This window comes from Onychomys torridus, chromosome 3 (genome assembly GCF_903995425.1).
Source record: "Onychomys torridus chromosome 3, mOncTor1.1, whole genome shotgun sequence".
Taxonomy (NCBI): domain Eukaryota; kingdom Metazoa; phylum Chordata; class Mammalia; order Rodentia; family Cricetidae; genus Onychomys; species Onychomys torridus.
This window is the reverse complement of record NC_050445.1, coordinates 97,957,640-97,971,034: the sequence shown is the minus strand read 5'-3', so window position 1 is coordinate 97,971,034 and position 13,395 is coordinate 97,957,640. Positions and strand designations below refer to the sequence as shown.

General features: G+C 43.1%; 1 protein-coding gene across 12 annotated transcripts in view; it reads right to left on the bottom strand.

Annotated features, from left to right (window-relative positions):
- Itpr1 (inositol 1,4,5-trisphosphate receptor type 1) overlaps positions 1-13,395 on the bottom strand; it is a 336,728-nt gene that overhangs the window by 299,771 nt on the left and 23,562 nt on the right. For all 12 annotated transcript variants that reach the window (XM_036181157.1, XM_036181158.1, XM_036181166.1 and 9 more), the window contains exon 4: positions 9,325-9,395. In XM_036181157.1, coding sequence (XP_036037050.1) covers positions 9,325-9,395 — 71 coding nt within the window. The remainder of the gene's footprint in view (positions 1-9,324; positions 9,396-13,395) is intronic.

Sequence of the window (13,395 nt, the reverse complement as noted above, 5' to 3'; positions counted from 1 at the left end):
TCAGAGGCCAGTTGACTTGAAATGTCACCAGTGAAAACACAGTTGGGCTGGGAACCATGAAATGTCATACCAGGAAAAACACTGACTCCTCTTCAACTGGCTTTTACTAAAGATCAACATTACAAGTATTGGGCCAGACAGGCAGGGCAATCTGTGGTACTCCACAAGCTCCAAAGTCTAGGTGGGAAGACAAAAGTAGAAGGCAGCTGTAATAAACACTATACTGGAAGGTCAGGGTTATAGTTATAGAATGCATCTCTAGTCTATAGATGGAGCTCAGAGTGACATCATTGGGAAGCTCACAGCAGAGGCAACTAAGAAATGCAATGAGTTTTCCTACGACAACAAAAAGAAAAAAGTTGTGTTGGGGCCAGACTGCCTGGTTCTCCATTCTGGCTCTGTCATTTCTAGCTATATGATCTTGGACCAAACATTCCACATCTTGTATGTCGGCTTCCCCATCCATAAAAGAGGATCTGCCTTTTAGAATTGTTCTAAGACTAAATAAACCAATTTATGTAAAGGAAACTGGACAAATTAAATAAACTGATTTAACTAATTTAATTAAAGACTGTACAAGGTACTCAGAACCATTTATTTGTATTCATAGAAGCAGGTTACTCACACAGGAAGATAGGACACAACTTTTGTGTGTGTGTGTTTTAATCTATGATCCCAAAGAATAAGAGAAAATTCTTGGTACATTCTGACCCCAATTTTGACACAGCATCATTCTCTGGCCCCAGCAGACTAGTTACACAGCTCTAATTTCCTCACTTGTCAAATGAGGAAGGGACAAAGTTATCATAAGCTCAAGTGATTCACCTCATGTTCATCTTCACTGATGCCCTCAAGACAGGATTATAAAAATCCTCTGCCAAAAGAAAAGTCCTTAATCAACCACTACATACTGCTGTCAGAAGAACCATACAATGATATGACAATTTGACCCAATTACACTGGCTGGGATTTCAAAATCCATTTGTTCTTGAATGAAGGAAGCCACATCGCATCAGTGAGATTGAATTAGATGGCATGGTAATCATATTTATTTTGCAGGGAACATTTTCAGTATACACAGTTGAAAATTATTCTCCATTAGCAAGTGAATTAACTATTAGGGTAAGTGAATATGAAACAGACATTTTAGTTCTATTTTCCCAGGGTGATTCAAATATTCAAAAATGAATGAACCTGGAGCATGAGAATACCCATGCTCGCTCATTATGCCAGTGACCTCAGACATACATCTCATATCTTCCAGAAAGTAGGCAGAAACACAGGGAGCTGCTCGCAGGAGTGTGTGGGACTCCTGCAATAATCAAGCTATAGGAACCAGCCACACTGATTGTATAACACCCTGGAAGCATTCTAGATTGCCCAGGGAATTGATTTAAATTACAGCTTTGTTGCTTTTAAATAGAGTCTGTTGGTGCAAGATTGAGATAAGCTAGCAAATCTGAAATGAAGATCACAAAAACCTACTAATCTTTTTATTAAATTTGAATTGACTTTGTGAATAAAGAACAAGTTGCAAGAGCCTCTCCTACAAGGCAGCTTTGAGCATGCGTGATATCTTCAATATGCCCTGTGGCATGAATCTGATACGTACCTTAAATAGACTGATTTTTCTCCCTTACTTAACAAGACAGGCAAAAAGTAAGTTCTGTATTCCTACCATGGATTAGAATCAGAAGAACAAACAAAATTTAAGTTTGGCCCTCCCCTTTGCATGTAGGTATTTAAAGCTAAGTAAGATATGGGTTCATTCCTTGGGTACCTTGCCAAAAGGAAGGGGGGGGGGGGTGGTGTTGCTTAGCAACAATTAAAACAATCTGCTGCAAACGAGAAGGGGTTGAAAGAAAGCTAAGCCAGCAAGCTTGCTTTAGTCACCCTGGAAGACCTCTGTGACCCAAGATCCTGGCTGTGTCTCCTTCTGGCCCCAGGGTGAAATCTGGCTGCTTCTTTCTTATCTTGACAGAGACAACTTGTAATCCCAGGGAAATCGGGATCTACTTCTAAGCAGCACGAGGCTCCTGAATACCAACGCTTTCTTGTGAAATGTTAACCTGCCCATTTCCAATTCCTGGCTGAAATGTTTGTAGGTGAAAGCGATTTGAGGTGATACTTCACTTAAACTGCACTTAAGAAATGGAGAAACTGACACAGAAAGACAGAATGATTCCTCCAAGATAATGAAGCAGCTTTTTCTAGCTTTGGCCTCAGATGGTATCCTTTCTTCTGTGTCCCACCTTAACTGTAGGCAAGACTACGATCCAGTAAGTAGGTTTTAAGAATGTGTATCACTGACCTTAACATGTGCCACTCTTAGTGGAGACACCTACCAAAAGTGCCAACTACAAAGTGTATGGGCCAGATATGAAACACCCCATCCCTTCTTTCCTCGTTGAGCCAGCCTGTTGAATCTCCAAGAGCCCTTACAGAGGGACTGTCAGCCTGCAAGTACTCCAGAAATGGAAAACAAGGGGACCTGGCAAAGGAAAAAGGCCACAGGCCTGCACCTCAGATCCATGGCTACGCATTGGGCCTCAGAGGAACTCACCCTGGAAAGCAACATGCTCTTTCTCCAGCATCATCCCAAGAGCTAGACTCCCAGGCTGTCACTGTCCTAGGCTGAGGAACCAGACACTTTCAGCCAACATCTAAGATGAAATGCTCAGACACTGGGCTACACTACCTTGGACAAATAGGCCCCAAATCATATGGAGATTACACATATTCCTTAGATTGTGTTGGGAACAGCTAAAGATTCATTATGCCAAAGGGTCCAGGCCTTCCCTCCTTCCTTCTTAGAATTCCTTCTCATTGAAATAATCCTAAATAAAAGCTAGGAAGAACGTAAGAAAAGTAATGTCTTGTCTGTTCTCAATTAGAAACTATGCCAGTGACAAGGGTCATGCCCTTGTAGAACCCTTGTGCCAGGGGTTGAAAACAATCTACAGGGCAAAGAGAGGAAAAGCAGAGTCTAGCCCTCAGGACTCTGACATTCATGCCCTCCATGACACTGGACCAGCTCCTAACATCTGTTAGCCTGAATAGCATTAGGTATAAAACAGACGTGCCCTGCTCTGGGGAGGTACCACAGAGCCAAAGAGAAGCCACATATGAAGAGTGTCACTAGCTACTCTGCTCCAGTAGGGCATAGGAAAGCACTTTGCCTACTACCCTTCTGCTTGCACATATAACTGCTGTGGTATGGGAACAGATGACTTCCCAGAGAATGCTGGTAACTTTTGTCCCTGGAGTATAAACGACTGACATATGGAAGGTAACCAATAAATGTTTGTTGAATGAATGACATCTGACTGTCCATGGGCAAATTACTCAACTTCTTGGAGCCTCCATTTCTTCCAATGCATAATGGAAACATCAATATCCACCCCAAGGAAGTAGATCACACACACACACACACACACACACACACACACACACACACACACAAATTAAAAGTCGCCATTCATCAGGACGATGCTTTGCATAAAGTAGAATCAATGTGGTCAAATGTTAAATACAACATGAGTCTGTCTTTCTAGAAAACCCTACGATTCTTAAAAGCACAGGAGACTATGCTCAACTCAACTTGCTGCCCATCACTCCATCAGCACAGTCAGCAGCTGGTACACAATGCTGTCTCAGTCATACACCAGCCTAGGTGGGATAATAGTGTTTGAAATCCATCACACAAAGGGAAAATAAAGGGAACCCAAGGACAGTGAAGACACCCAGAACATGCTAGCGCGCTGCATGCAGGCCCCTCCCCAATTCCTGTATCTACTTAAGTGATGGGATCTTGTTTCCCTTCACCGCAAGTCTTCCCTGCCCGATTTCTCTTCTACCATATCCCTTTCTTCCCCATTCTGCCCTTCCTCTCCTTCTCTCTTTCTCCGGCTGTAACCCTAGCAGGCCTCAATTCACAATCCCCCTCCCTCGGTCTCCTAAGTGCTGGGATTACAGCTATGCACCACTATGTCCGGCTGTCCCACCTTAAATGTCAACTTCTCTTCTAACAGATTTTTTCAGAAGCTCAACGGTTTCTACAAATTTAAATGCTGCAGTTTAGTAGCACTGGTATGGTAACACTAGTCCAAGGTTAAGAATCCGAGGCCAAGGTTGTTCTCTTACAGTGAAAGTTTCAAGGACAAAAAACTGACCATTGCCCCAGTGTGGGAAAGAGATTACACAACAGAGGGTGTAATCAACTCTAAAGCCTGTTTGAGTCCCTCAAAGCCTGAATTACCTTCTTTCTACTCCAACAGCCCTAGAGGTTATTAATGTGAAGGGAGCAGAGGCCCAAGATGAAAATGGGGACTAGCTGTCAGTTTCCATCTCTCCTTTATAGAACGTGCTTTTTATATTTAGTATCTTGTAGGGGGAGGGAATGTGGAGAGATGGGAAGAGCAAAAGATAATTCTGAGAAAGGAATTCACTAACCACAAAGTTTCTATTCCTGGTTTCAATTTGATGTTTGTCTTCCTTATTTTGCCTATATGGTAAGCAAAGCTATCACCCATCAGAGAAAACAGTGATTCTGCCACACCGTGCACAGACTCTAGCACATTCTAATGGTATCGTATTGACAAGAGAACCAAGGTACCTAAATGACTCCAGATCTGAGTTATTTCTTGTCATTACACAGAGGGCGACAACACAGTTCAGACTCATCCAGATGTAAAAGTTTGCTTCTCCCTACAAAGTTTGGGGCGGGGGATCTGGTCAAGGAAATGACATGCATGCAAAGAGAGATTCATTTTGGAAATGCACTAGTGAGCAGAGGAAATCAAGAGCACTCAATACCTCGCCCTTCTGCATCCACTGTACAAAAGAAAGCCACTGTTGTGAAGGAGCCGCCCATCCTAATCACTGTTTCTCCACATTATCTTCAATTCCATTACCTTTGTAAGGGAGAAAAGCCCCCATTCTACAGGTGGGCAAGCTTAGAAAATGACAGTCTCTCAAGAACACTCAACGTACACAGGACAGCAATGGACCTCAAATTGAAGCATGGGGAGTCCATATCTAATTGGTATCACTTTAAATAGTTACCATTTTGTTTCTGGTTGTGGGGGGGGGGGGGGGGGGGGGTATGCGCGCGTGCACGTGTGCGTGCACACTACTAAGAGGTCAAATCCATGTCCTCATACATGTGAAGCAAACTTCTACCATGGGGCCACATCCTACTCCTTTGTAACTTCTTCGATGTACAAATATTCAAAATCATCTCTTCTAGGTATTTTTTAAAACATTCACTGCATGATTAGCCACAGCTATCCTACTCTTCACTAGACTACACCAGTGCCTACCTCTCCTCACCTTGTATCTGCTGACTAGTCTTACCTTCTCCGTGACCTCTGGTAACCACTGCTTTATTCCCAACTTTTATGAGATAATTTTTTAGAATTTGCCGTGAATGAAAACAGTCTTTTTCCAACTGTCCCTGTCCTGCTTTGCTGCCACAATGTCTTTCAAGACCACCTACCTTGTCATAACCGACAGAATTTCACCAAGCACTAAATTCTTCTCACACATTTATCTTTTATTAAAGTCGAGATAGCCAGGTTCACAGAGGTTAAATAATTTGGCCAGTGTCATACAGGTAAAAACCCGTGGAACTTAGGATTTGAACTCAGAAAAGCTCACTGGTCTAAGGTCCCATATTCTTAAACAGCAGGGTTACAATCTCAGAAGGAACTCTCAAAATTAAAACCTCAAAGTCAGAAGTCATGGGGAGCAGAACATAAACAGGCCCCTTCCAATTTCCATCTACCAAAGAACAGTTTATAATGGTTCTCGACATGGGAAACAGTTGGCAAGCCAACAATGGAAACTAAAGCAAATCCAAGCGACTCAACGAAGCTCGGCTGATTGCTCAGATAAAGGCCCCATCATTCCATTGGGCTGCTTGCAAGCACCTCTCTGTTTCCATATGTGTTTGTTCAACTGCAGGGTGCAAAGGATCCATGAAGAATGGATCAGGAATTCCTAAAAACTTCCCATTTGCCCTGTGCACAATTTCTAAACCACCAAAATGACCCTCAACTTGAAAAGGTACTTATAGTTGGAGAGGCAACAATCTCGTCCGAAAGAGAGATCTTTTGCTTCACTTCTGGGGGAAAATTCTTGAAGTACAGGACACCACAGCTGAAGAGATGCTTTCAAAAAAATCTAAAGTATTTCCTGCCCCAAGTCCCAGAGGCAGACTGGCCAGGCTTCTCACCTGCGTGCAGGGAGCCCATGCTCAGTACACCGAGGTTAGGAAGTTCTGACCTACGTTCACAAAGCCTACAGCACAACTTATTTTGAACCAGATTTCTCCACTAGCACAAAGCAGTTCACAACCTAGAAACTATCCAGAAAAAAAAAAAAAAAAAAAATCAATGAACCAGTTACTGTCTCATCCATCCCTACCTGCAGAACTCAGTCAGGACATAAAAGAAGATTAATTATTTCCAAATGGCCTTTACCAGACTGTAGCTTTGATTTCCAAACAGTTTTCAAATCAGCCACCAGAGACGCATCCAAGCAAGAGCCATTCTGACCCTACTGCCAGGGAAACACACATGGCTTCTGACTTCTCTACAATGGTCCTATTTACCTTACCATCCTAACCCTGTATTAAAATAGCCACTTGATCATCTGTGATTAAAAAAAAAAAAAAAAGTCTGGGAGACACAACGTGAAATACTGTACAGTCACTCTTTTTCAGGAAGTCTTAAAAACTTAAACTCAGAGAGGTAGACAGTAGAACAGAGGTCACCGGGTACTGGGGCTAAGACGGGAGGCTGGAGAGGGTCAAGAGCTACAAGATCTCACTTAGATGGGAGGAACAGAATCAATAGACTTATTGTACAACATGATGACAGCCTTTGTAGTCAGCACTTGGGAATCCCAGAATCAATCTGGAAAACTCACATCACAAGAGCAACATAAAGAAATCCGTGTTCATTAGCCCAATTTAGGCATTCCACAATGTCTGCCAATTTCAAATCATACATATGTACAATTCTGTTAGTTTAAAAATGAAAAATAATAATTGTCAATATTTTTAAAAATAATGAATAGCCATTGGTTAACTTTATTCCTTGCATTAAATTCTCTTCCAGGTTTGTCGTGACCCCCAAGGGTGAGATGGAACAAGAGGTCCTACTGGTCCCAAGACCCAGCACCTGCTCCTGACAAGCATCCCTTTTCTGTGTCCCAACTGCAAAAGCCAAGCCTAGATTAGCCCTTCGCTGAGCAAGGAAATTGGTAGCTTGTAGTTACTAGCAATGATTCTTAACTGTGGTTGCACGAGAGAATTACCCAGGGAGCTTTAGAAAACCCCAATGCCCAATTAAATCAGGAACACAGCAGGTGGGAACAGTTTAGTATTTTTCGTTGCTCTCCAGGTGATTTCCTTGTGCAACCAAACTTGAGGTCTCAACTTCTCCTCCTCTAGCTATGTGAACACAGTGAGATATTTAGGCCTGAGTCTGATCAATCCCTTCCCAGTGTAGAGGAGATAGAACTGTCCAACTGAGCTAACACAGAGAGCATCCTCTCTCAGCACAGTGACCACCACCACAGTCAATGTTGGGTCAGGAATTAATTCTCTACGTGACTTTATGGTCATTAGATAAAAACCTTTCATTTCTGCTCCACTCAAGATTTTGCTTTAGAACGAGACATGGGGGAGGGCTTAGGAAGAAAAAATTCAGCAGAAGCGAGAGCTGCTTCAAGTTTCTGTGACTCATTTTTTTTTTTTAAAAAAATAGTTTTCCCTCATCCTCAGGTGAAAACATTCTCCTGATAGCCCTGTGCCAACTGGATACCGCTCAACCCCAGGCTGCATCCAAATGGCTCCTTTCCATCTGAACGCCTGCCTTCTAGTTCATCCTAATTTCTTTAGCTTTCATCCGAGGGAGTCAAACAGTTTCTGAATCACTCAACACAAAGAATTTAGGACTCAGATGACAGCATCTGCAAACGGCAAATGCTGAACACTCCGTGAGTGAGACCATGAGTCAAATACCTAAGCCAGTGGGTTCCCAATCCCACCACACAGAGGAATCACTTCTGTCACTTGGAGGGCCAAGTGGCTAAGGCATTGGACTCAAGAGCCAGCAGACACCAGTCTGCAGCGGGCCGAGCCACGCTCTCGTCAGCACTTTGTTAAGCATGCATTTCTCCTTGTTGCAAGGGAGAAAAGGGCCTTATGGGCCTCCCTGACCATTTGAGTCCAATCCCTCAAACTCACGTGCTCAAAGGAGAAAAACCAACTCCAGCAAGATGTCCTCTGACCTCCCCCAAAGGTAGTACACACGTATACACATGAAAAACTAATAAACAAATAAATAATAAAAGTAATTTGTAAGCCACCTTGGAAGCCTTAAAAAAAAAAAAAAATGCTAGTTCGGAGATGTGTGCAGTGCGATACACCTTTAATCCCAGCACCAGAGACAGACAGAGAGGTGGATCTTTGTAAATTTGAGGCTAGCCTGGTCTACATAGTGAGTTCCAGGACAGCCAGAGCTACATAGTGAGATTCTGTTTCGAAAACAACCAACCACCCAATAAACAGAAAACACTGCCCAACCTCTAGGGTTAATTTACTTGGTCTAGAGCATCTATGGAATTGAAAACCTTCTTTAGATAATTCTAAGATGTGGCTCAAGCTGAGAAGCACTCACTACCACCGTCGAAATGGAAGATAGAAACAAAGCAATGTCATCTAAGACGCCAACTACAGTTCGAACACTCTGCAATAAGCTGAGTTACCTTTTGAGAAAAATTAAAAACACAGGGCTACAGAAGTCAACACTAATAAGAAAGTTGCCCTGCTGTACCTTTTAGCTCAAGTACAAGTACAATAATCAAGAATATCTCATTCCAGGTAAGGCAGCTAAGAATTATCAAGGCCCTAAGAGGGATCATGAGATCTGCTGAAATAGCCCATGCTCCCTGTGACTGGATCCTTAAATCCCATTTGTTTGGAGAAATGGCTAGGCTAATGAAAAGCTTTCAGATGAATTAGCACTTGGCAACATATATTCTGTAGACAAACTAAGGCCCTAATAAAAGTCATGCCAATCCTGACTAGGAATTTATTTACGCATTTTTTCAAGAAGTTTTAATGCCAGGACTTGAATCTGATTTTGAAAAATATACTTGAGTAAACAAATCTAAGGCTGCTGCAGGAAGGAAGAAAGGACTGGAAGCAGGAAGGGAAGGAGGGAGAGCGGGCCAGCTGCCCTCACAGTCACAGAACACCCTTCATAAATCACCAAGAAAGTCCAGGTGACCACTCCATCAAAGCCACAACCTTACCTCTGAATTTCTTGGGTGGGTTGTTAAGGTCCCCGGCTTCTGGCTGCACAACACAACGATCATCGACCAGGCTGCAAAAAGAAAAACAAATAAATGCTGTATCACATCAGGCCTATGGAAATAAAACCCTCAATAAGCATTATGAAAAAATGGGAGTATCCCAGAGCTTTCCCTATGTAACATTTAGAATGCCATGTTCCTCTGCCAGGGAGCTGTTGGCCCAGGAGTGAAATATTCTATGCACAGAAGGAAATAAACCTAATCCCAAGGTCCAGCAGTCTGCTTCTGTGATGGTGGACATTATTACTATTTTCTGTAGCTCCTTTTCCCAGAACCTCATCTGTGACAGATTTGCACACCACATGCAATACTGCTGAAGTCTGGAAGACACAGCAAAGGGTCAATGCACTTGATGAATGGCAGGTGAGGAGCCAACCCTGCACCAGAAACTGTATGTACCAAGGGCTAAAGTGAACCAAGCCCCATCCCTAAAAGAGCTCAAGGCTTAGGTGTAGAAGCCATAAAAACTAACAAGTAAGGTATAACCTAAGAAGGAAGAAAAGAGAAGAGTTGGGGGCCATCTGTGCCTGCGGCCTTCTGAAGCTGTGGACAGTGGAAGATGTTTTCGAACTGCTGAGAGAGCTGAAATGAGGTTGAAGAATGGGGAGCAGAGCCGCCTCAGGTAATGGGAACCCAGTGCAAATGCACAGAAACGGGAAGGTCTTGAACCTTGAAAAGCACAATGAAGTTACAAGTGAGTAATAGTCCCAGATTATATAGAGACTAATAACTCAAGTTCTGACCTCATTAAAATTTAATTTAACTTGTGTAATTCATTTTACGAGACTCACTGAAAACATGTTCTTGAACTTCTAAGAAACTTAAGATACTATGAACTTACATGACTTATCCAAGTTCCTAAAACTAGGAGAGGCAGCTCATTTCCCACATGACCATGGAACTTGATCCCAGGTACCATGCTAGGGTTCTCAGAACCTCTTCCATTAACCTATCCTACCTCTTATATTCCAAATGTAAAGGACCACTAAATATTCAGCTCTGACCTTTTTGCTCTTTCCTCCCAAACTGACCTTTACTTCCTAAACCCTGATTCTGAGTGTCATTTCCTAAACGAAACTTTATACCCCACAGAAAACTTTCTTGCCTAGAAACTCTCTCCTCCTCCACTCTCCCAACTGAACTCTGTGGAAGCAATGGGGTGCGCTCCCTGCTTTGTGGCTCATAAGATGCCCAAGGCTAAAGCTCAGTATCTGTCAAGTGAAGTGAATCAAAGTGTGAAGAGTATCCCACTTTTGCCCTCAATACACAAGACCTCTCTAGGCATCTGTAAGAGGCACAGTGTTCAGTGTGGTCAGTGGCCTGAAGGTTTTCTACAAACATCAAGAGTATAATGTACACATATAAAATCTCTACCCTGGGCCCTTGTATGAATAATACAAGTTTAGTGAGGCCACCAAAGCTAACCCGGTACTTCAAAGGGTAGGCTCACAATCCAATGCAAGGGCTGGTAACATAGTTCAGTGGGAGAGTACTTACTTCTAATGGATAAGACACTGGATTTGGTCCCCAGCAGGACATACCCAATGCAGAGCTAGACTAACGGTCAAGTTCTAGCAAGAGGAAATGACAGGAGGAAAGGTCTCATTGAGTATAGACTGTAGTTGACACTAAGGCACCAACAGAGGGCATGGTATTATGTCATTTCACTCGCCCCCTTGTCTCAGGACTTCATCTGTAAAACCAAAGAACTGCTTTCAAGATTCTCCACTCAGGGAATGTTTAAATACTTTCTGCTTCTAAAGGTATTGATTCCAGAGTCCTGCCACAATCCCATCCCTCCTATGCAGGCACACTGAAACTGTTCCTGGAAGGGAGCAAAGAACCTTGTTCTTAACAAGCCCCAATGGTGACTTAACAGCACACCATCTGCTAGTGTAGATTCACACACACACACTGGCTCTCCAAGGACCTGCTGGAATTCTAAAGTTCAGTGGGTCCTAAAGCCACTGAGAAGTAACCACCAACGGTCTATATAAACAGGATAGAGATGGGGGCCAGACACCAAGTCCCAGGAGGAAGCCTGACAGTCACTCATTGTGTCTGTGATTGGTACTCCATAAATGTTAAGCTCATTCCAAGAAGAGGAGAGGGGGTCAAATTTAACTTTCCAAATAAATTTTTGTGCAAGCTATTCTCAAATATGGGTGAGTGAGAAGGTGACTAATACTCATTTGAAGGAAGAATTAATGCCCAACGTTTAAAAACATACATCTTAACTTTATGAGGGACTCAACATAGAATACTTGAGAAAAATATTAAAGCAAATAGGCACCTCTAAGAATTTTAAGAATAGTGTACACCTGTAACTGTGCATTTAGACAGCTGAGGCAGGAGGAGGACTGCAAGTTCAAGGTCAGACTAGGCTCAAGATAATAATATAATGCCGGGCAGTGGTGGCACACAACTTTAATCCCAGCACTTGGGAGACAGAGGCAGGTGTATCTCTTGTGAGTTCGAGGCCAGCCTGGTCTACAGAGTGAGTTCCAGGACAGCCAGGGCTACACAGAGAAAAACTGTCTCAAAAATTAATAATAATAATGATGATGATGATGATGATGATGGATGTCCTCCTAAAAGGGAAGACATGAAAATTGGCTAGGATTTTAGGGGCAGTATCTATGAGGTCAAAGGCCACAGAGAAAAAACAGGTATATGATGGGGCTGAGGTCTGACAGGCACCCAGACAGGCAGTGAGCAGACAGGGAAGTCAGAAGAAACTGCCCTACAAAGGTTATGTGTTAGGACTCCTGGCCTTGGAGAGCCAAGTCTTCTGACACATGAAATGTGGGCAGGTGACTGCCCCTTCCTGAAGCACACCAGTGTCATTTCCACACACAGTGGGGATGGCAGTGCTCACCACGAAGAGGGTGCTTGGGAGTTAAGGGGATAATGGTACCCGGCACACAGTGAACAACCACAGGGCTCAGAGAGTGCTTACCACTGCTTTACAGTATTGTAGTCAATGCTGAAAAATAAGAAGAGGGTGAAAAAATGTAACCACAGGGGATGAAAGGAGGAAGGAGAGAGCCAAGATGGCCATCATCAAAAAGGCCTGAGTAGCAGGAAGCCTGTTTGCCCAAAGCCACAAAAGATAAACTATTAAGAGTGGGTCTACTACACAGAGAGACCAAGCAAGCATAGGAAGAAGCCATGGGTGAGCTCTGAAAATAACTCTAGAATGAGAACACAGGTCTGAGTGAGGTAGAATTCTGCTATCTGAAATAATTTCCTCACGGGGGGCGTGGAGTAACCTGAATGAGCACTTCACAATACTTACCCTGCACAAATACCAGAAAATAAGCACGCTTCCAGTAATAGCTGTAATTACAATGGACATTCTGGCTGCCCTAAGAATGAGCTTTTTGGAACATCTACTGGCCTGCCATTTGCCCCCATTTATTTGAGACTAGGTCTTGCCAAAATCAACAATGCTACCCAAGCCTAGCTACTCCTTCCTTCACAAAGGCCACAGACCATTCCTGACTATTCTGGAATGGGCCATCTTGATTCTCCACTCTGCCTGTCTGCCTTGAAGGGCGACAACACTTTACACTTCCTCCCTTAGACACCGGGAGTAGGCAGGAGAAGGGAGAAAATGACGAGAGGCACACGATGGGATATATTTACATCCTTCCACATTGAGCGAAGACTGATTGAAGCAAACACAAATGAACAAAGGGGAGTTACAGAACTTGGTGCCATTTGAAACTTTGAAATGAAACGGTTATTTAAAGTAGGGAAGGTGCTGCTCCAAAGAAGACAGATAAGCAAGTAGTAACGGTCTTTGCTCGGACTACACACAAGCCAGCGTGTGAAAAGACAAGCCAAAAAGCACTCCTTTGGGTCTGCATATATTAATCCTTTTACTGTATTCCCTACTCTTCGCCCACTCCCTCTTATATAAGAAGAGCAGACTATAACAAATTCGAAATTAATGGAGCCTTAACTAAAAGGAGTTTGTTCTTTCGAAACTGACAGGAATGTTTCTGT